This window comes from Diadema antillarum, unplaced genomic scaffold (assembly GCF_040938485.1).
Source record: "Diadema antillarum isolate AM-2024a unplaced genomic scaffold, OU_Dant_1.0 seq00001894_RagTag, whole genome shotgun sequence".
In the NCBI taxonomy this organism is placed as follows: Eukaryota; Metazoa; Echinodermata; class Echinoidea; order Diadematoida; family Diadematidae; genus Diadema; species Diadema antillarum.
In genome coordinates this window covers 302,900-327,525 of record NW_027272560.1, presented here as the reverse complement: position 1 = coordinate 327,525, position 24,626 = coordinate 302,900, and the positions used below count along the sequence as shown (strand labels likewise).

Genomic DNA, 24,626 nt, shown 5'->3' with positions numbered 1-24,626 from the left:
ACATTCTTCCATCAACTTTTTTTTGGAGGCAACTGATTGATAAATTGCCCTACATCAACATGAATAAGCACTGATGTAGATGAGATCAGGAGGTCGTAGGTTCGAATCCTGCTCGAGTATGTACGCCCATGATTTTTCATCATGGCTACTACTAAAACACTCATCAATTCAGTGCTTATTCATGTCAATGTGGTAGGGCAATTTGTTAATCAGTTGCATAAAAAAAAACCTCTCGACAGAAGAATTTAATGAATTTGAATAGATTAAGTTTGGATGGGTTACTAAGCTTCCTGATGAAAGAGTCATTGACTTGGCACACATAGGGTTAAACAAGTTATCGTAGAGAAGCTCACACACTTCAGGAGTGATAATTCTTATCTTAAACTTTATCAATTGAAATGACAGACAGACTGATATCTCCGACAGATTTGGTAATCATTATCGTCTGTGCAAATATATTTATTTGTAAGATCGCAGCTGCTGATTTCCATTTTAACACACATGTTGGAAAACATCTTGTATGGCACATCTTTATCTCTCTGCAATAATATTCTCAATAGATTGCGTTCAATCAATATATTACACCAAAAAAGTCTAAGAAGCTGTGTCTGCTTTGGACTATTTATCTCATATCAATGTCAGAATTTCAGAGCCTGGGTATTTGTTCCAAGTTCATTGTGTCACTGCCTGCAACCAGGGAAAGTCTGGTGGTTGTGTCACTGCCCAGAAAGCAGTAGATGACAGGTTCAATTCCCAGTGGTTACTTTTTCTGACATGTTTGCTTAAACATACAGTGTAAATCGGCAACTGCGATCTGAATACAAATACATTTGTACAGGGGGTGACAACTGATTTAAAAAAAAAAAAAAAAAGCTATCATAGCAAATCTTCACCCCTCTCTTTTGCTTTCAGACTTTAATCTTATTTTTAAATGATATTGCTGAAAACTTTGCATGACAGACACAAAACCAAGGTGGATTTTGCTGTGAATGGACATTCCACAAACAGCTTTGTATGCAAGCAGACACTAGTGAAACTGTGTAGCTTTGTTCAGCAAACGGCGTAGAGACAAGACATGCAAAAAAACAGGTGACTTTTCTCATGCTGTGTTATCAGGCATTTGATAAGCAAGAAAAATCTTTTAAAAAAAGGTAGGTCCCATCACTCTATCACATTCTGTAAAGTCTTCATAACCGCTGGTCTATAGTTGTTTTAAGCCCGCAATGTTGCAATTACAGAAATGGCATTGCCAAATAAGGACAGACAACAAATGGGTGGTTTTCACACATACCGTACGTAGCCCATCCAAAATTTGTGATTGCATGATTTTGCATAATATTTCTCTCTGGTCGGTTTTACACAAGAATGCCAAGTGAATGGGACCTTACACGGCAAAGCATGTTCTGTGGTGTGCAGATGGCAACAAAATTGCATGAAAAGAAAAGGAGGATATAGGTATAGAGAGAACGTTTACCTTGACGTTTTTGTTTCAAACGTTTTGCTATATTTAAAAAGAAAGAAAGAAGGAGAGTTGAATATGAGACCAAACTGTACGAAGATGCACAATAGAGTATTACAACGAGAGAGTACGTCTAGAAAAGAAGTTGCTACTACCTCTACATGAGTACATAAAAGATAGACCACTGATACACAAGGGCTTAACACTAGTTTCAATCTTTCGAAGTATTGCCAGCGTAACACACAACGCATCATCTCATGAATCGGAGCTGAAATATTACTTGAGATTTGTAACTGGTTCTACATTTTTGTATTGCTATATGGTACACTGCATGTGTTTCACAACACAACAGTTTCCAAAATGTGCACTAGTTGTGAAGCCCTTTCAGCATGGACATAAAACGATAGATCATGTATACAAGGCACTATGGTATGCATGTACACAAATATTTGACTTATACATTGTACGAGCATTCAAGAGACATAATCCAAAATGTGTGAAGAACATAGAAGAAAACATAGAACATCCACTGACTACCAACAACATCAATGTTCACACAAAGAATTTTACAGACACAGACACAGTACTAGACAAAACATGAATCATATTCAACATAGGTATCCTAATATCCCTTGACCTATTGTACGTTGCATGCTCTGTCTTCAAATAGTTAGTTCCATTATTCTTCTTAAAATAAGGAATGTGCGTAAGTGTATATCTGTACTTTGGAAATAGATAATCAAAGTGTTCTACTTTGCTTTGGCAATGCCCTGTACTATGCACAATTCTTGAACACCCAAGAAAAACAAAAAGACAAAAAGAAGAACAAACAAAGGAAATATATACTATTGCATCTGTGGATTCAAAATGAAATAAAATTAGGGTACAGTTGTGCATCCTATGAAAAACCTTCGGCAGCACCAGCAGGTGAATAAATACGCCTAATCAATCAATCCTTTCATTTAATGCCACTTTTGTGGCTACCTCACTTGCCCTTTATAGTGTGTACAGACCAGTTGATCATTCATTGCACAAACATATAACCCCAATACATGTTCATTGATTTTGGAAGTATATACAGTGTAATAATCACTACCCAAGTTATGAGGTATGCTAATCTTTCAAATGCGAAGTGACTAATCGTGTGACCACAGACTCTTTCATACAGTACCTGGAGCACAGATCCCGTCCTGGAAATAGTGCAAACCGAAGCAGTACTCGTCCGCCTCACAGTCTTCATCTTCATGACAAATATCATAGGTGGCTGTCGTCGTCATGACTACAACAACAACAAAAATATAAGCATATTCACAAATTCTATTCAAGGGAGATGACAGTAATTGATAGTGGGTGCTACAGGACCATCATCATCATGGAAAAAAATGATCTATTGAGCATTGGCTGCCCCTCACACTTTATCATCTACTGTAGATAATCTGCGATATGATAGGTTGATAGAAATGAGCTTTTAAAACACTGTACACAAGAAAGGTGTCTCTGACCACAGAAGCATTGTAAAATCTCCTGTCTACTTCTTGGCTTTCATAATGGTAATATATAATGTGTACATTTCTACTATAAAATGGTACCAAGAACTTTTTGGCTATAAAATGGTAATAATGTGTACTGCACTTTTGTTCATTCCGGATACCAACAAAGAAGATATGTTGTATGCATGTTTAAAAGAAAAAAAAATCATGCTGAAATAAATCAGCCCACTCCATGAAATATCTGTAATTAATTTTGTATTTATGATAGGAAATATGGACATGTTTTATGAGGAGGGAATATTCATAATTGATTATATACATGTGGTTGGTTTCTATCATAAGTCTATGGCAGCCTGTGTGGTAAGGTTATTTTGATAAAATGAGGCCCTAGTCTATTATCTAGACTTAATCCAAGGATTTAAACTGACTTACCTTTAGTGAAGTGGGACCTTAGTCCAAACCAGACCTTAAATTCTACACTTATACCGTAATAACAAAAAGATATCTACATGTGTATAAAATCAGGAATCAGTGCTGAAGTAAACATATTTTTACTATATTTGCTCATAAATTGTGCTGTTTTATCTCACTGACTGCACTGAGGTGGTTACTTGTTTTCAGAATAATTTTTATGAATTTCACTAAGATCTCCTTTGTATTGTACATGGTACATCATTTTTGAAAGTTTCATAATGTACACTAAAACTGTAGTATAGAGGACGCCACGTATGCCAATCCTGCACTAGTCTTCATACCAGGTGTTTTCTCGCAATTCCCCTCTGAATCTCTTGAGTATCCTGCAGCACACTGACAGCTGTAGCCCTCCTCGAAGTCTAGCGGGTCCTCCTCACACACCTCATGGAGCTCACAGTCGTCATAGCCTGGCACACAAGCTGCATTGACAGACCAAACAAAAATAACAATACATTGTGATTACATGTGCACATTATGTAGGGCCCTACATATATTTCATATCAATATTTCAAGTTCAAGTTCAAGTTGATTTATTTCATCTCCAGCAAATTAGGGATATTGAATCTGGTATTGTACCATCATAAGTTCTGGGGTCTGTTTAACATGAAAGTCTTAAAAAGAGACTTTTTGCTCACAAGACACACTTATGAGAGACTTCATGAAATGGACTTATACTTCTGTTCAAAAATCGCTCACAGCTACATATTAGCCACCGTGGCCATTTTGAAATTTATGTAAAGACTTAAAGGGGAAGGCTAGTAACTGATCAGTGGAAATGCTGGGAGGTGATTGTTCCAATCCTTATGGGATTCATTCAAGAGTTCATTGTATATCTATTGTTGTGTGAAAATGATTTGCTTCAGAACGGTCTCATATTCAAGTAATGTGCAGATTAATGCTCCGTCACTGACCAGGGACGCTAACCTGGAAGCATTAAACTGCACATTACTTGAATATGAGACCATTCTGAAGCAAATCATTTTCACACAACAATAGATATACAATGAACTCTTGAATGAATCCCATAAGGATTGGAACAATCATCTCCCAGCATTTCCACTGATTCCCACTGATCAGTTACTAGCCTTCCCCTTTAATGTGATGACTTCATGAAACAGACCCCTGGTCACATGTGAATGTACATTGTGCAACTTGAGTTACAAACACAGGAGAGTTGACAAATCTGTTGAATAAGGATCAGGAAGGAAAAGAAAAAAAAATATCAAGTTCAATCACTGAAAGACATTTAACTTTGTCAAATAGCAAAGAGCCAAATCGATGGGAACAGTTTCACACATACTTGTACATCATAAGATATAGATTGTGTAGACCATGATTTAAAGCATTCATTATAAATATAGCAGCCACAAAGCTGTGTTTACACTGTAAATGCAGACTTGTGTACAATACAATAACACTGTACTGAACTCTTCATAGTTTAATGCCCTTGAGATACCTTTGAGTAAGAATTGTTTGAGTTACAGTTCAAAGTCTTATGTTGTGCAAATCTTGATAGTGGCATGCAATATAATAACCACTTCACAGCAGTTCAACCTAAGCTCACTTTCTATGGCTCTAGCTAAACTACAGTGTAATTGCATTTCATGCAAACTTTGAAGGTTAGTCAAACATCTTTCACGTTATACTTCTTTTTTTTTTCTTACTTTGTCAAGTAACCATTAGCTAGCTGGCATTCAAAATGTGTAAGACTGTGCTGCTTGCTCAATTTAAACAAAAAATCTAAACACACTAGAATAGAAAAGACTAAAAAAGTACAGACAAACACTTTTCTCATTGCCTGTGTAGCTCGGGTGCATTGCAAAGTCTAAGTTGGAATGTTTACAATTGTGCATAAAAAAGCTTTAGAAATAAAGATATGAAACTCACAAGTGTTTGCCTATAATTTACATGAATTCACATGTAAATTCTGGTATTTACAATGGACTCACTAATTTCGGCATGCACAAGCATGAGAGACAATTTATACACTGTACATAGTTTTGTTTACATCCTGCACCTGTTTAGGGATCTAGACACCTGTCGCTACTAACAACTTTATCTTGAAAACAAAAATATGAAAGATAATAGGCAAGCAAACCACAAGAATTTTTAAAAGTTTTTTTTCTCCTTTTATTCCTTTCACTTTCTTTTGATGGTTTCAGGGCTTTTTTCTTTTCTATTCTTGTTTTCTTTTTCTTTATTCTTTTTTTTTGGGGGGGGGGAGGGGCTACCTAGGGTAAACAGACACACTCAAAACTCAAATACAATACATAATTTGTACAGTGTTGTTTTGTTGTTCTTTTTGGTTGTCTTACACACAGTTTTTGGTTATTTTTCACACAGTTCTTATCGGTGTAATCAGCTCCCAGATCATACAATCACGTAAAAACCTCATTCAAACCAAACAGAGATAGACAATGTACCATAAGATCCATAATCCTTCACGACTGACAAGCCATTATAAAAGAAGAAACATTTACATTTGTACGTCTCGGTAAGCTTGGAAAAGACCATCATACACTTTTCATTCAGCGCTGTGTACACTGTATTTGTAAAGAAGCATTCATAGGCTTGACACGCTTGATGCCTCTGTCTTTCATTGCTGTTACATACTGTTTCAAGTGACAGCCCCTTGTATAACGTATACAATGCCTGTACAAGGGATCACAGGGCCAGATAACACGATAATCTGATTGGGATATAAAAGCTGATTTTTGCTGGCTCTACGACACTGCCTACTGTATATGTACAACGATAGTCCCCCTTTCCACATGATCAGTCACGCGTTTCCCATGGTAGTGCTATTAAAAAAGGTCACATGTGTGAAATGGCAGACACACATTGTACACCATGTAAGTCAACTCACATGATCACTACTGTATAAGAGTTGGGCAAGTATTTTGATACTCTAAAAACCTTTGAAGCACAACTATTTCAAAGTGTCTTTATGATGCTGTCACCACATCTCATGTATTTATGTGTGTACAAATAGGCTATCACGGGGGTGCAGTGTCTACACTACTTGTATCAGTATCCAAGGTGATTTTAATGAATAGTTCAAACCCCATTTACACTGAGCAAATATTGTAATGCAACCTACATATTTTTAATGTCAAACATCTCCATACATTAATACTCAACTAGTGAAACCATAATGCATGTACAGGGATCCTTAAATTGCAAATTTTCATGAGAGCCAAGATTGCAAACATAAAATGTTTGCAAAATTTCTTGCCTATGCGATGCATTTAATGCCAGTGGCAATTCACGAAAATATGATGCCACAAAAAAGGCAGTCGACTCAAATTTGCAAAGATTTCATGCTGCGAAAATATTTTGCTTTACAGTGTTCAAATTCATAGATAGCTTTCTTCAGAGGACTTGTACGTTGTGGCATATATCGTATATTCCATCCACTTTGTTACTGCGGGTGAACAGGTGTACGTTGAATTCAGTTTCTGAGCATTTCATAGTTTTTGTTGTACTGTAATTCAGGCAAGCCTACGTTGTAAGGTAAGCTTTGCAAAATACTGTAAAAGTGGAAATTTTCACGGTGTTGAAATTTTCGCGGTGTTGAAATTTTTGCGCAATTCGCGCAATCAGAAGCTAGCGCGAAAATAAAAGCTCGCGAATATTTTTACGTGCCATATGTTCCAATACTTGATGTCTTGATTCTGGGGGATTAAAGACACGCAAAAGTCTTCTGACACGGCTTAGAAGCGCGAAAGATTAGTGGCGCGAAAATATCAACTTTTACAGTATTTGGTCTGGCAATATCCATTGTGCATAAATTTTGTATCAATATTTTTGATGATCAACTCTTCTATTGAGGCCAAAATCTTGAATCCTGACCCCGGATCTGAGGGTAAGGCCATAGAAAAAAAAAAAAATGTTGTTTCCGGTAACCCGACCGACCCGACCAAAAGTTGCTGACCCGGTAAATTTTATCCTCACAGAAAAAAATAAAATTTTCAGTAGTCCGTCCGTGTAAGAAATCTATCTCCAAGACTTTCAACAGAAATTTTATGATTCACACGAAGAATGACAGAAGAAATTGCACCAGCACGCACAAGTACAACTAGACCTAGTACAACGTTGTGCTGCACGCAATTAACTGCGAAGTACCGTATAGCGTACCCGATACATTTTTTACACAATGCAATGCATGTGTGTACGGTATAAAATGTATTTAGATGACTGTGTGTGCATTGCAATATTGTGCGACTTGCATACGTTCCTGTAACGTATGCTACAGAGCTAGGTCTACTTATGTTTCTTCTTTTTATTTCAATCTTTGTATTATCCAAAACAATTTTTTTTAAAATAAATAAGAACATTCTAGATCAAAAATTCATATCTATAAAAACATATCATGTCCCTTTTTTCGGATTTCCTATCCCACAGATTTTAGTTGTGCTTCAGGAAGCAAATACAGACAAAATAAAATATAGGGTAAAATTTTTTTTGGAAAATAAAATTTTTCCCCTACCTTCCGACCCACTATTCTAGGGGTTTGGTTACCAGAGGGTAAAATTTTTTCGAAAAATGAAATTTTCCCCTACCTTCCGACCCACTGTTCTTGAGGTCATGTTACCGGAAACTAACATATTATTTATTTTGGCCTCATCTATCCCTACTGTATCTTGCCTTGCTCTGATCTTTTGTTTCAGTTGATGATGGAGTACACACTGATACCAGCTTGGAACGTTTGCCAAGCACAAACAGAGAGCTATGCTAGTCATTGAATGATAATCCATCAAACACAAACACACAAAAAAAGAAGAGACATCTGTTACTGTTTTTATCGATGACAGTGCCACTTAGTGTGTAATTACACACAGTCTTACAGGATGTCTACGACGAAAGGAGCCTTTAGGAGTACAGCTTGTATACCCATACAGTGTTGGTTTTTTAATCCTACTACATGTACATTCTGGTTCAGTGGCGGATCCAGAGGGGGGCGCAACCGGCGCACGCCCCCCCCCCCCTTTATTTTTCGTAAAAAACAAAAGAAATAAAAAGAAAAACAATGAAATGAAACTCGGAAGTGCCACCAGAAATATTAGTCACGCCCCCCCTTTACAGAATTCCTGGATCCGCCCCTGTGGTTGCATGCAGGGCGCCAGAAACACACGATTTGTACTAGCCCACTGGCCTGGTAGGGTAACTAAAACAAAATGTCAGACGTGTACTCAGTATGAATCCGTCTATTGAAATGGTATGATGCCCTTGTCGGGGTGGCCATATGAACAACGGGAAAGAGGTGGTGTTGCCTTGGCTAGCCACAAGTATAGAGCAAATTACTTTAAAGCAAAGCAGCATGACATTTTCGTGAATTGGAAATAACAGCCTTTTTCGCAGCATGAAATATTTGCGTATTGCCACTGACAATCAATACATAATGTAAACAAAAACTTTCACATATATCCATTTTAATTTCAGGCATCGTGGCCCTTGCAAAATTCAAAGAATTAAAATGCACACAAACAACTTATCATTTTACAGTCTTTAAGGTCGACTATGCATACTATTCTTTACAGCTACTGTATCATGCCCAGGCAAATCACACTATGATTGAAAATCACAGGGCAGCACATATTTTAGTCCGCTCAGAGTCAGAACTAAATGTGTTTGTAATAAAGTGTTCCCCATACACAAAAACTAAAAATATGCGTCTACAATGTTTTGAAGGTGCTCGGTACAAACCCACTTTGTGCAAAAAAAAACATCTTTGTTTCATCTATCATCCATTATGTTCTTTACACTACAAATAGTACACATGTCCTCTAATTTGCACATTAAGCAATTTACTAATACTGTAAATAATCCTGTTGGCCATTATACACAAGTTTGCTTAATTGGGCTACACTTGTACTCTCTCATCTAATCTTAATTGCACTATCAATTCATTAAATGTATCCCACTGCAATCACAATTTAACAGCCAGTACAGTACATCCTGTACTTTCTCAATGCTATAGAGTGATGTACTTCATGTACAATTTGTACTCCAGTAGGCCTACTGTGTAAATTGTGCTGTGATAGAACAGGCCAAGGAGTATCGAGAGAACCTCCTTGAACAGACCTGTGGTATACACGAATACTGGTGTGAAATCGTGTGTATTATATGTAAATGTCTTATAAAGAATGCATCTTTTCCTCGAAGGTTTTTGAATTTTGAAGGTTTTACTTTAAAAAATCCATAAACACTGGGCCCTGAGAAGACAAGAATTTTGTGATGCCACAATAGGGAAGTGTACAAAGGAAACATACAGAGAATTCAAAATACAGCAGTACATGTTCATTTTTCTAGCATTGTAAGAACAGAGTCAATTCTTTCAGAAGGCAGGGGGAACAAGAAACAACCTGAAGGAACATTTACAAGTATGTTTCATTAAAAGAAGAAAAGAAAAAGAAAATGAATGTCATACAAGTATAATTTCATATACAACCCATATAACTATGGATATTAGAATGCCCATGGCATCTACCGGTGTATGTAGAGCAGCCACAGATATTCAATACTTGGCAACAGAGATCTGAAACCTCTTCCTGCAGTGTATCGATTTGAAGTACAGACTGTCCAATCCATAATCCATCATAGACTTGCCTTTGCCGCCATTGGGCATATCACGATATAATGCATCATATTGCCAACAACAGAGTCAGGCCTATCTCCCTCTCCCCCCCACCCCCCCCCCCCAAAAAAAAACAACAACAACAACAACAAACAAACAAACAATGATTGAAATTGTATTCCCAGTAGACACAATTCCAAGAAATGCACACATTCACAATCTCACTGTGAAGATTTATAGCCTACACTTGTAGTACTCTCAATAGCATCTCAGACCCCTGCAAAGGTTAACTCATTCAAACTCCTTCAGCCCTGCGGGCAACATGCTGGCACACAATATTGACAGGATTTTGAGGGATGGTGTTGAGAGGGTTTATAGGTAAGGTTTCTTCCATCACCAGTCAATGACGGTGCCTTTCACAGACTTTTCTTTCACAGCCACAAACTCTACACAAAGCCTTCCCATGCCTGGATTCACATACACTGTATTCTGCATGGATGAACATGCACATGTGCACGGAAATCACATCAAGATATTAAAATGCACAGATGCACTGTGCACAACGTATGGACACAATAAAAGGTATATTGGTAGTGTGCTGTCAAGATACCCAGACCCATGGGCTTTATTCATGGACAGCCTTCTGTGTCAAAATGGCATTAATTGCAGCTGGCGTTATTGGATTTCATTATCAGGCCTTTATTAACACATGTACATGTATCAAGTAGGGGAAGATTTCAATATCCCAGGTTTCACAGGGCAGCTGCACGAAACGTTGAAAACATCTGTTCATATGCCCATCCTACACTGTGGTCTTCAAAATATACATGTGTAATGTCATGAATGTGATAACTTTCAGCTATATTGTACACTTTAAAGCTTTAAATTAGTACTCCATGGCACACTGTGTATAATTTGGCCTCCATTATTGCAGAGTGGAGTAAGCACTCAGAGTAGCAAACAGTTTTATCAACATAACATAAAAGAATGATTTTGTTTTTTTAAGTTTTATTATGACTTAATAGTTCCAGTCAAAACCATATCAGTCACAAGTAGCCATTAATCTAAGACCCGTTTACAGTGCGAGGCTCGGCCGCGGCTCGGCCCAGCCCCGCTTCAGTGTAAACGTGCAAAAGGCCAAATGCGGGGGCCAAAATTGGCCTCGTATTTGGCCTCGCTCTGGATGTGGTCCCACACTGTAAACGGGGTCTAAAGTACCCACTGGTCAACCACTGTAAAGACAAGAATCCTCATTCTGTTTTATTAAACTGCCAGCTGAACACTCTAAAAACTGGGGTAATCTGGGGGGCATTTCATGAAGCCTTTTGGTCAGATATTTTTCTGACAAACTGTTACAAGAGGAAGAAAGATTTGCGGTGACACCATGTGTATGTAGTCCTTAATCGGATCGCTGTTTGGCAGAAGAGCCTAGAAAGAGGAGAAACGAAGAGGGAAGCGACATATGGGGGTTGTGAGGAGGGCAGAAAGTGAAGAGTGGGAGACAGTAATGGGCTAGAGGTTGAAGTTGCACTAGTGGAGACGGTAGAGAATTCTACAGCCACTCTACAGACATTCTACAGCCACTCGTTGGCAACACAGAACACCACATTAACAATTCCAAACACTTCATTGACATTCTCTCTCAAACCACCATCAACCCTACAGACACCCTCGTCAGCTTTGATGTAGAATCACTCTTCACCAGCGTTCCTGTCAACGAAGCCTGTGACATCATCAAACAACGTCTCACCGATGACCCTTCTCTTTCTTCCAGAACACAACTCACACCACAACAGATACACGACCTCCTCCTCACATGTCTCAATTCTACCTCCTTCCGATGGAGGGACACACACTACAAACAGCAACAAGGCGCAGCCATGGGCTCCCCCCTCTCACCGATCATTGCCAACATCTACATGGAACATTTCGAAAGCCACGCACTAGCCACAGCACAGCACAAACCTTCACTCTGGCTCCGGTATGTCGACGACATCTTCACCATCTGGCCACACCAAGCAGATCAACTGGACGACTTCCTCTCACACCTCAACGAACAACACTCCAACATCTCATTCACAGTGGAAACGGAACACAATCATTCTCTCCCCTTCCTCGATGTTCTCGTCACAAAGACCAACGCTGGCACTTTCTCTCACCAGGTCTACCGCAAACCCACTCACACTGACAGATATCTTCACTACCGCTCCTTCCATCATCCAGCAGTCCGCCAGTCAGTACCGAACGCTCTCGTCCGACGTGCTCATCAAATCAGCGACAAAGAACATCTTCGACAAGAACTCGAACATATCACAGACACACTCACCACTATCAACCAATACCCCAAGCACAAAATCAACACTCAGGCACCTTCTCATCCCAACCAAGCAGCCAAGGAACAGCCCATCACAACTGTAAATCTTCCCTACCTCGGCGCCACCTCGCACAAACTACAACGCATCTTCAAGTCCGCCAACATCCAGGTCCGTCATACATCTTCCAACAAACTTCACAATTCATTGCACTCACACAAAGACAAGCACCCCAAACACAAACAACCAGGTGTCTACCGTATCCCTTGCGAATGCGGCAAAGTCTACATAGGTGAAACAGGGAGATCGCTAGAGACCAGACTGAAAGAACACAAAACATGCTACAGACGTTCGGAATGGGAAAAGTCAGCCATCGTGAAACACACTCAACAGTCGGAACATCGCATCAACTGGGAAGACAGCAAACTCATCACATCCATCAAAAACTGGAACACACGACGCATCAGAGAAGCCATAGAAATTCACACACACGACACTGTTACACAGGATACTGGACTCCACATCAACAACATCTGGCTCCCTCTCATCAATAAACCATCGAACACCAACAATGACAACAACAACAACACACTCTCTCCACAGCACATTCCCCCCTCTACTTCTTCCTCTCATATCTCTTCCCCCACCTCTTCACAACAGCGCCCACGACGTCAACCGCGCCTCCCACTCACGACCACACCTATCGCTGGTTCGAGAAGACGCCCTCACCGACACAAGTCATCCACACCACCGGCGTCCACCCCAACCACTAACCCGGACTCCAATCTCCGGCCACGACCTACTAACAGCCAAGTTAGCTCTCACAGATATACTCTGCCATCAACACACTCCGAGAACAATAGAACGCATCAACGACCGCAACACTCCACCAACAGCCGACGCTCAGCTCGCCTGCGAGCCCGCCTCAACCGACCACTTCCTTCTAGGTCCGCATTCTCCATATATAGCCCGCCTCTTCTCAGATCACGCGTCACTTCTGACGAAGGACAGTCAACCTGCCCGAAACGTCATGTTCCTCGGTTCTCCTAGTTATTCTTATAACTAGATTTCTTGCGCTACTTTCACTAGCACCTTTACTCAGTGTTTCATTTCTCTTTCCTCTCTCTCTCTCTCTCTTACACTTTTGTCTGTTTCTACACTACTTATCTTTTCTTTTCTTTTCTGTTCTCTTCTCTTCTTTCTTCTTTTTGTTTTATTTCTTTCTTCCATACAACCCAACGGTCCTTTTCAGGACCACTACTTAATTTACACATTTCTCCACAGGTTATTTCTCTTGTCTTCTCTCCTCAGGTCTACACTTTAACCTCATTTTGATTTCTTATTTTTGCTTTTCTCCCACAGGAACCTTTTCAGGACTTAACTGTCATCAATTTTCCTTTCCATTTTTTTTTTTCTCCCTCTCAGCAGCATTTCATTCTAGGATCCATACTAGCTCCCTCTGATTTACGTATTGAATTTCAATTTGTTCTTTTCTACTTCTTTTCTTTGTCCCCCCCCCCCCCCCCGCCTCTATCTCTCTCTCTCTCTATCTCCCTTCTATCAACACATTCTCATCTCTCCTCTACTTACCCTTCCTTCGAGGGATTATTCGTCCTTTCTCCATTGATTCCGCATTCCATAGTCACACTGTTCGCCGACTTCGTTTTTCTTCTCTTGGTTTGATGAATCTTTACTGCTCTCTCCTATCTCCATGATTCTCCAACATTCAACTCCTTCCTCTTCCTCTTCCCTTCTATTTCATCTTTCCCCTTCTAACGATGTCCGAACATCCTACTTGATTCTCACACTATTCTTCCTTACCACTCTCTGTGTTCCTTTCTCTACCGTCTCCACTAGTGCAACTTCAACCTCTAGCCCATTACTGTCTCCCACTCTTCACTTTCTGCCCTCCTCACAACCCCCATATGTCGCTTCCCTCTTCGTTTCTCCTCTTTCTAGGCTCTTCTGCCAAACAGCGATCCGATTAAGGACTACATACACATGGTGTCACCGCAAATCTTTCTTCCTCATTTACTTCACCATGCAAACCTTCAAACAACACAAAACTGTTACAAGCTACTGAAATCCTTGCATCTGATTGGCTGAGAGCAAATTTGTCCGACAACTTTGTTGGACAAAATGCTTCATGAAATGCCCCCCTGAACTTTAAGGTAGACTAATTCAAATTCATTCAACCTTGCCAACATTTCCACTATGATCTACACAGTGTACTACAGTTTGTATTGTATGGTCAACTACTATCCACTGCACCTGCTTCTCTATTAGCTTTTGAAGATGGGAATGCCTGGTTGACTGCTACATGTCACAATTCCATGGATTCAGTACCTGATGCAACATCAAGCTTTTTAGTTCACCAACTGTACTGAATACATTCCAATGACCTGTGGATAAAATAGTTGCCATGTAAAATGTAAAATTAATGCCCCAATTTGGACCCCCAGAAGGCCAAAATGGGGGCACTCCTGGAACTGTCATGAACAAACTTGAAAGAACAGTAATCAATATACTTTACTCATAGAATTAACTTTAATACATGTAGCTCTATCACTTCTGGTTTGAGAGAAGATTTTAAAGGTCCTGTTTCCCTTTGAGAGCAGTGATTAAATTTTTTTTTTAAAGATATCACATTTGATGCATATGTGTAGGTCAGTTGTGTCACAAAACATCCTACCATATAAAATTTTCGCAATGAAGCCTAAAATATAAGGAGATATCACTTTTTTTTCTAAATAAACCATAACTGTAGACAGTTTAGTCTGGAATTATTTTTATTATATCTATTGTTCACATTTTACACATTTACACGTAACAAACATCCATTATACTGGTTGAAAATTTCACATTGGTTGTTTCTGTCTCTAACTCCCATTTTAGAACTACTTTGAAGCAGTAATGTTGGGTTTTTGTTTCACTTGCAAATGGTACATTATGCCTTTAAGGAATCATTCTTTAATTTGGGAGGGTTGGGGTCCCCTGAGGGCCCTGTAATAGGGGAAGGGGGACATGGTACCCATTTGAATAAATTGGCATCCTATTCCCTTGGGGATGCTACCTCCCAGGTTTGGCGAAAATCGGTCATGGGGTTTTCAAGAAGAAGATGAAAATACAAAAGGTTATGCATGGCGCACCACACACAATGGACAACAGATGCAAGAGGATGAGTGATCGCAATAGCTCATTATTCCAAGCCTTTGGATCAGAAGAGCTAAAAATTAAAAAATACAATCCCAGACTGAATCCAAGCTTTTCATATAGTTTTTCATATTAATATACATATTAACCAGAGTGCTTTCATATGTATGTTAATGAGAGATATGACAGAAAAAAACAAACAAACAAACAAACGTAAGCAAACAAACAAATGTTAACAGGTTTGGTACACTCCTCTCTAAGAAACAATTAAATCATTTATTTTTTAATCAAATGACAAACATGCTTGTACACACACACACTCACACACACACACAAATGTCAGTGAATATCTTGTCAGCTACAATTGTATGCTCGCATAATCTGTGTTTTAAGCCACTTTCATAATGAATGTCCCACCACAAAATTATAACTCCATTTTTCAACTCCATGACGTTCATCATTACTAAGGCGATGAATGCACAAATTATGTAGAGTAATGTCTGGGCCCCGTTTCATAAAACTTGTTATCAGTGACAAGTTGTTAGTTGTGACAAGCTACTGAAATCCTTGCATCTGATTGGCTGAGAGCAAATTTGTCACAGACATGTAGCAGTTGTCACTGATAACAAGTTTTATGAAACGGGGCCCTGATCATTACGATAATGCCTACCTAAGTCTCGAATGAATGCCAGTTGGGAATCCCTGTAATTTAAGCTCTCGTGGGTCTTGCACGAAGCCGGGCTCCTGCATCCCACCGAGTAACAGGAGCCCTCTACCATCCACGCCAGGTCACAGCCCGTCGTGTCGCAGCAGGCCGTGACGCAGTCCTCCATCGTGTGGACTGAGTTGTGGGGTCTGTACTCGTTGACGCGGTTCATGTCGCTGGGGACGTAGCCCTCTATTAGCTCCCCCCTCTGGCAAGACGTAGCTGATACAGCTGCAAGACAGATTGCGAAAGGTGACGCATTATAAAGCACACGTTTCACTGTGTAGAATAAAGGTAATTGTCCCCGCCGAACGAGTTCGAGCAAGGGACTATGAAACGGGCTCCGTACGTGTGTGTGTCTGTGTGTCTGTCTGTCTGTCTGTGCGTCCGTGTGTGATCAAAATCTTCAATTTGCTACTTCTCTGTCATTTATGAGCCAATTTTGATTCTGTTTGCTTTATATGATAGCACTACATGGGAGCTTTGAAGCTTCTACACAGAATTTCCGTTGTGACCTTTGACCTTGACCTTTGACCTATATTGTACATTTTGCTACAAAATGCTACTCCTTTGCCATTTCTCACCCGATTTCGATTCCGTTTGCTTTATGTGATGGCACTAGGTGAGGGCTTCAAAACTTCTACACAGAATTTTGACCTTTGACTTCTTTAACCTTTGACCTTGATTTTTGGTCTGTATTGTACATTTTGCTACAAAATGCTACTCCTACGACATTTCTAACCCAATTTTGATTCCGTTTGCTTTATGTGATGGCACTAGGTGAGGGCTTCAAAACTTCTACACAGAATTCTGACCTTTGACTTCTTTGACCTTTGACCTTGATTTTTGACCTGTATTGTACATTTTGCTACAAAATGCTACTCCTTCGCCATTTCTAACCCGATTTCGATTCCGTTTGCTTTATGTGATAGCTCTAGGTGAGGGCTTCAAAACTTCTACACAGAATTTTGACCTTTGACTTCTTTGACCTTTGACCTTGATTTTTGACCTGTATTGTACATTTTGCTATAAAATGCTACTCCTTCGGCATTTCTAACCCGATTTCGATTCGTTTGCTTTATGTGATGGCCCAAGGTGAGGGCTTCAAAACTTCTACACAGAATTTTGACCTTTGACTTCTTTGACCTTTGACCTTGATTTTTGACCTATATTGTACATTGGCTGCAAAATACTACTCCTTCGCCATTTCTAACCTGATTTCCATTCCGTTTGCTTTATGTGATGGCACTAGGTGAGGGCTTCAAAACTTCTACACAGAATTTTGACCCTTGACTTCTTTGACCTTTGACCTTGATTTCTGACCTGTATTGTACATATTGCTACAAAATGCTACTCCTTCACCATTTCTAACCCGATTTCAATTCCATTTGCTTTATGTGATGGCACTAGGTGAGGGCTTCAAAACTTCTACACAGAATTTTGACCTTTGACTTCTTTGACTTTGACCTTGATTTTTGACCTATATTGTACATAGGCTACAAAATGCTACTCCTTTGCCATTTCTCACCCGATTTCGATTCCGTTTGCTTTATGTGATGGCACTAGGTGCCAGCCATGTATTATACATAAATTCATTCATCAGAACATGAGACATTTTATTGGTTTATATTAAAGGGATTGTATAGTTTTGGTTGAGACCTAATTTCAGGTTTCTAACATTTTTTGGTGTGATAATGAAAAACCTCTTATGAAATATGAAAGAGCATGCAATTCCATGAGGAATTCAATGTTTCTTTGATGAAAATTGGTTTATAAACGGCTGAGATATCCAAAACAGAGCAACTCAAATAGAGTGTGGGACCAACCTTTCATTACGATCGCTTTGTTTTACTTTGTTTTTGGCTGTTTCAGTCATTCCAAACCCAAATTTCATCAAATAAACTTTGAATTCCTCTTAAAATGGTATGCTCTGTACTATTTCACGAGTGTTTTCTTGGTATCTCACAAATAGTTAACAGCCCAATTCTCATCTCCACCAATACTGTACCATCCCTTTAACTGGAGTCTTCCTACACGTTCAGAAAGACTAGGTAAATATTAAATGACTTCATTTCAAGTAGTATCATTCATTTCAAATATTATAGAAAAAAAAACTATTCATCATATTTCTCTTTTTTTACAGGCATTTCTCATTCCCTCCTCCGTCCTTGTGGACGTCCATTTAAAGCAATTCTCCCCCACTGTGGGGCAATTTCACCCTGTCGGATTTCCCACTTACCGGACGACAAGTAGAGCACCATTAGCAGGACTACCGAGGCAGCTCGCCGGGCAGTCCATATCCTCCACATCGGGATCATCTCTGATGTCCTCCGACTGCAGCCACGGCAACACGACCGGTGGGAGGTGAAGAGGAGGTCTTTGCTTGTAGAAACCACCATCGAGTGTGAACAGTCCGTGTCGGATTTGCAACAATATCCTGGGCGTTCCATGCCTGCCCCCTTCTGGGCTTTGTGAGAGAGGCCAACAGGCTCCAAGATTGCTCACAGCTCCCGTTCAAAATATCTTTATTGCATTTCTGCCGTACACACGCACCATACAAATGCAAGGGGCTCACAATTTCTGTAGGAACTCACTCCGTGTACACTGGATAATGCTACATCTATCACAGTCTGCCGTGTGTCACTTGTTTGAGTGCCTACACAAAACAGAGGAAAAGAAAACAAACAATGGTCGAAGTTAATTTCAGAGGTTCATAAGTATTCCTGTACTTTTTCAGGAAAGGCATTTGTGTAAATATACTTTCTGGTTGTCCCCCCCCCCCTTTCACTGTAAGAGAATTTATAAGCACTGAGCCTTGCTTATAAGACACCATAATAATCACCACAAATGTCAACTTCATCATCTCTATCCATATAATCACCGGTGATATACCTTTGTCGCTCGGCATTTCTAGATTTAAAGGACATGGGCTGGCCGGAAGGTACATTGTAATTCATATAGGGAGTGACTATATGCATAATCAATATGATCAATAGTATTGTAATTTAATACATTAAACCTAATGAAATATACTTTGATATAACAGCATATCATATAATACCATCAATGATAATAACGTCACTGGAGGAGGAGAAGGAGGAGGAGGAGAAAAGACGTTGGTCACTGATGGGGGAGGGGGGAGCAGTATGCTGAAAAGAAAAAAAAAATGTGCTCTTGACAGCAATGTTCAAGCAGTATGCATCTCAGCCCAAGGTAGTAATAGATCCTAATAGCAACCAAAATAAATAAATAAATAAATAAATACATGTGTAAAAAAATAAAAATAAATAGATAAATAAATGAATGAATAAATAAATAAATGGCACAGACAGGGCTGCAAACTTTAGAAGCTCATGAAATGAACTGATGCACTGCAAAAAAAAAAACTAGATATATCGCTACGGCTACTGATATGCCTCCGCCATAATGCATGGTTCTGGTCTATAGTACAATGTCTTGACAATGTGTGATGACAGTTTCACACAATTGGCAAAATATTAAAATGACAGGTTTGACACAAATGTGCTGAATGTTCACTTTCCTAGAACTAGGTTCAATTGGATGAATGATTAAAATGTCAGAGTGCAGGTATTTGGGGAACTGATGATTTTTACTTGACTTTTGACCCTTTTATAAGATTATGCATTGAGTAATTTTCAAGGTATTGAGAAAAAGTATAATTTCAGTATCAAATGGGAAAATAGCATTATCTAAACCTGGCCTTTCACCTTTGACCTCACAGTTCCAAAGAGAATCACTGTTAGGTTGAACATGCATGAATATGTAAGTTTCATGATGATACCTCGAGTTACTTTCGAGATATGGAGGAAAAAGTGCAATTTAGCACTTTCACTTGACCTTTGACCTTTTGACCTTTGACCTTTTGGCAAGAAACTTCCCCAAAAATATACATTGGGTAATACATGCCATACATCAAGTTTTTAAAAAAAAAACCTTCAGGCATATTGCATATTAAGGAAAGTAGTGATATTTTGAGGAGTTGACCTTGACCTTTGACCCCTGACCTTTGACCCATGACCCCCAACTTCCCTAGATAATCACTGCCCATCGGTACAAGCATATAGTTCCATGAAGATACCTTGAACCATTTGCGAGATATGGAGAAAAACATGAAATTTCAAATTTTTTTTTCACAAAATAATCTGTGACCTTTGACCTTTGACCCTGTGACCCTAAAATCCACACAAAGTATCATCCCCCAAGGATATACCCTCATACCAAGTTTGATGTAAAACCACCACACGGTTCTTGAGATATTGACAAAAACAAAACGGGACGGATGGACGGACGGACGGACGGACGACCCGAAAACATAATGCCTCCGGCCACTTCGTTGCGGAGGCATAAAAATACAATAATAATAATAAAGAATGAAACAAAGTTTTGAAAGTGCAGTAGGCCTACTTTTCAATTGGAACATGCACGTATCAAGCCAGCATGCCTATTGACAGAAATTCCGACAAAATATTTATGTTTGAAGAAACATATTCTATATTTGATGATCACAAGAAGAAACAATGACTCAGATGTACATATTTGTATCAAAAAGCATACATTTGAATTGGCAGCTCTGTGAAGAGCAATATGAACATGCACATAGAGTAGTTTTGGGAATAGCAATCGTCTGTAACTACTGTACACTGTGTCAAAGCTCAGTCACACCTAGCTCAACTTGCAGAGGAAATCCTAATACGCTCTGATAATGCATCATTGACAATAATGACTGTGTACACATACAATACCATACTGTGCACAGATGAATTCCCTGTACATACATTGAAATCTTGTTGGAAATTTAGAGTAAAATGCTGTCCGGAAACACAGGTTTCAACCTCAAATGTGCATACTTGTAATCATTTACAAGCTATATTGTATACTGGTTTTATTTTGGCACATACATTTTGTACAGCAATGGTATAAAATTTCTTTCTTGTTCACAGTATGACAATAGCCGGGTTCACACGTACAAAATAGCGGGATGACGATCGCACTCCATATCTCGAGATTTTTTGCGAGCGTCCACACGTACCAAATTAGCGGGATAGCAATCGCACTCGGAATCTCGAGTTTTTCGCAAGCATCCACACGTACAGAATTATCCCGCTAATTGCCGATAGAGATAACAGCAAAGCCTGCAAACTGGGTCACACAGCGCCCTTCTCTATCACTGCACGCAGGCGCTTCCCTTTGTCCATTGTTTTTTGCGCGTCAGTGGTGTGGTTCGCGCGCGGTTGTTGTGGTGCGCCAAAGAGGTGAAAGAGGTGAAGTATGATGGGATATAAAAACTTGAGATTCTAATCCTGACCGTTCACACGTACCAGCGCGGGGCCAATTATCCAGCTAATTGATGAACTAGCGCAAGATTTCTCGGGATTAGCATCGCGATGCTTATCCCGCTAATTATCGGGTTTTTTCTGTCCACATGTGCAAAAAACTCGAGATACCGATCACGATGCAAATCTCGAGATTTGTATCCCGCTAATTGGTGTACATGTGAACCCCCCTAACAGTGGACCAAAACTGAGAGCAAATAGTTTGACATCCAGTACTAAAGGCCCTCTGAACATGCTCTATATGGCAACCACTAAAATCTCCTTCCTTAGTGTACGCATCTTAGCAACTGGTAGTAACTTCTTGTTGTCCTGTGATTAGTCATAAGCCTACACCGCAGTGAACAGAGAAGCCAAGCACTGCAGAGAAATCTTTTCTTTTCTTTTGTGCGCCACTGACAATCTTTTCTCGTGAACACTCGTTAAAATGAAACACTGCGTGCAGTACAAAAATCACAGCTGACAATCTCTCCCTAAATAAAATTGTATTTCCCCTTGGCCACCTTCTTTTTCTTTCTGTCTACCAGTGAAGCCTATATTTAAAGAGACTGGCTGACCAAGGCTATTAAAGATATTAGATACCAAGTGGTTTGGGACATCAAATGATCTCAGCTCGTCTTCGAAAACCATTTTCCATGACAATAATTATGTTAGAGGTATTGTAAAATAACTCTCCTGGAAATCCTGACTAGAAACACTGGTGCTTTATATAAATTTGTATTTGATATTGCCCCTTTGCACTTCAGATGAAGTCTTTCATGTAAATAACCTTCACAAATAAACAATTTGACTGGGATGAGGCAAATTAATCAGGTATTCATGAAAATATAATTCCCTTACCGTGTCACAGTAATGAACTTGTCGCAAATATCGCGAGGAGTCGAGATTAGCAAAATAAAAAAGGTATGCCAAAATTCTTGTCTACACTTGCTATGCATTGAATGCCGGTGCAATTTGTAAAAAAAAATTAATATGCCAACAGTGTATCAAAATCCTTTTAATATATGTGTACTAATGTAAAACTCAAACAAAAAAAGACCAAAATCTGTGTTTTATATTGACATTACAAGTAATAATACTTAAGATTCTTAGCCCCTCCCTCTATGGCAGGGTTTCTCAAACTGCTCTTCAAATTTGATGCTTGCTTTGAGCAATTCTGCACACTTAAGAATTTGTATGTTGTCATACTGTGTTTTTAACTCATTCATTCTCATTCATTCTCATTCATTCATCCTCCTCAGTAGCATTATTGCTTGAACTAACACCAGACTGGCAAGTGTTTAATGTCAAACGTAGTCCTTACATAACACCTAAAAGTGAATGGTACAAGATTGCAAACAAATAAACTAAAAGGCAGAGGGCTTTTATATTTGCTTTTTATAATACCTCTCATAGTGACAGCCACTGGTGGTGACAGCAAGTCATTTCATGGCCAAACTAATGGTAATGTTTGCGCATTAACAAATCAAACCCATCACAAGGCAAACATAAATTATGCAAAATTAGAGGAAAAAAACACACACAGAGAAAATTAAAGTGGTGTTAAAACAAAGAAAAAAGAAACAAATTTTCAAAGCATATGTATACAATGCAATAGTTTACAAATTTCACATTTTCATTTTTCTTTTTTTAAACGAAATGGTATCTGAAGGTATAATGTACTCACAGCAGTCACCACAAAGTTTTGGATCCTGTGATCACACCTTTGCCAAACATAAAGAATGAACACTGTCTCGTCTCTACTGCTTTAATTTTGCTTATAAAATGCATGACAATAAATCATTGAAATTGAAATTGAAATAATGTGTTCACTTGTAATTCCCGCATGCACTATGAATCTAGATCGAGACACTGTTCAACTAGGCAAGAAAATACTCTCATGACTCTTTTCATCTGTCCCTGTCATGTCATGTTGATACAGAATTTTACTGCAAGCTACATTGTACATGTACGTGTACATGTAGCTACAGTGTACATGTATTTTGAATGGTATTATAATTATTGATTACCCAGGATAATAACAAGCCCCAAAAAAGACACAAAACATGGTCTTGCGTGGAAATCTATCTGTACAATTGTATCTCTTGAACATTTAATGAGACTGGCTTTGTGTGATGTATGTCACTTGACTTGCACTGTGCATACATGCATATTGTATGTAGACATTGTACAGTGTAGGTACTTATGCTGCTTGTACAGTGTACAATAAACCCTGACCTTCAAAAGAACACCTTCTAAATTGATATGGCATGGTATGTGTCTTCAAAATACCAGGTATCATCTTGTCTATTACATGGACATAGCACATGGTTGACATTCTGCGACCGCCAAGGCCAGTGATTGGCTGCATTAAAATTGCTGCGTGTTTAATTGCACATCCCACAAATTTCTGCCCTCCATCAGAACGTCAGAGGGGCAGGTACTTGTACATGAATGTCACATTTTAAGGACTTAAACATGAAGGTTGCTGCAGTGTTGGCTTGTCTTTTTCATATGGATAAAATTATATTCAGTGTAATACAGCTCATTGAGTGGCTCATCCCCTGTTCAGACATAAAAAGTTTAAAATACCAAGAAAAGATTGTTTAAACTCGATAATGCATCCGATAAAAATCTTCATCATATAGCAAGTGAACTGTTCAGACACATGCATCACCTCCGCCGTTTAGAGAAAAAAACAAACATTGATGCGCAGTTTAATACCTTACGCACATTACATTGTATGTTATTGTGGTCGCCGCTACCCCCTGCCCGGCTCTCATCCATGGAAATGAGAGGTACGTTGTAAGGTCACCTTTCACACGCACTCACTTTAAGCCCCACCCAGTAAATACTGTTCTATGATTGCCATACATTCAGACACGTATACGCAAATGTGATTCACTATCAAGATATACTTTGAAATGATGCTCTGACCGTCATTTCAGTATGAATTTGTATTATATGACATTTTGATAGTCAGCATTCACGTCAAATAAAACCATAGCTATCCTTCTGGTATCAAAATTGTTGGTGTCTGAAAATATCATGCTTGAACATTTCAGTCAGTCCTCTGAAGCTTTACTGAAAAATATATTCACATGACTACGAGCTTTATTAAATAC

The 24,626-nt window shown here is 39.1% G+C and overlaps 1 protein-coding gene across 1 annotated transcript in view; it reads right to left on the bottom strand.

Moving 5' to 3' along the window:
* LOC139713024 (dyslexia-associated protein KIAA0319-like protein) overlaps window positions 1-18,823 on the bottom strand; it is a 70,732-nt gene extending 51,909 nt beyond the window's left edge. The window contains exons 1-5 of the mRNA XM_071624801.1: window positions 18,411-18,823; window positions 16,136-16,402; window positions 3,705-3,842; window positions 2,631-2,738; window positions 1,475-1,501 (exon numbers count right to left, since the gene is read on the bottom strand). Coding sequence (XP_071480902.1) covers window positions 1,475-1,501; window positions 2,631-2,738; window positions 3,705-3,842; window positions 16,136-16,402; window positions 18,411-18,621 — 751 coding nt within the window. The 5' untranslated portion in view covers window positions 18,622-18,823. The remainder of the gene's footprint in view (window positions 1-1,474; window positions 1,502-2,630; window positions 2,739-3,704; window positions 3,843-16,135; window positions 16,403-18,410) is intronic.
* Window positions 18,824-24,626: the final 5,803 nt, after the last annotated feature.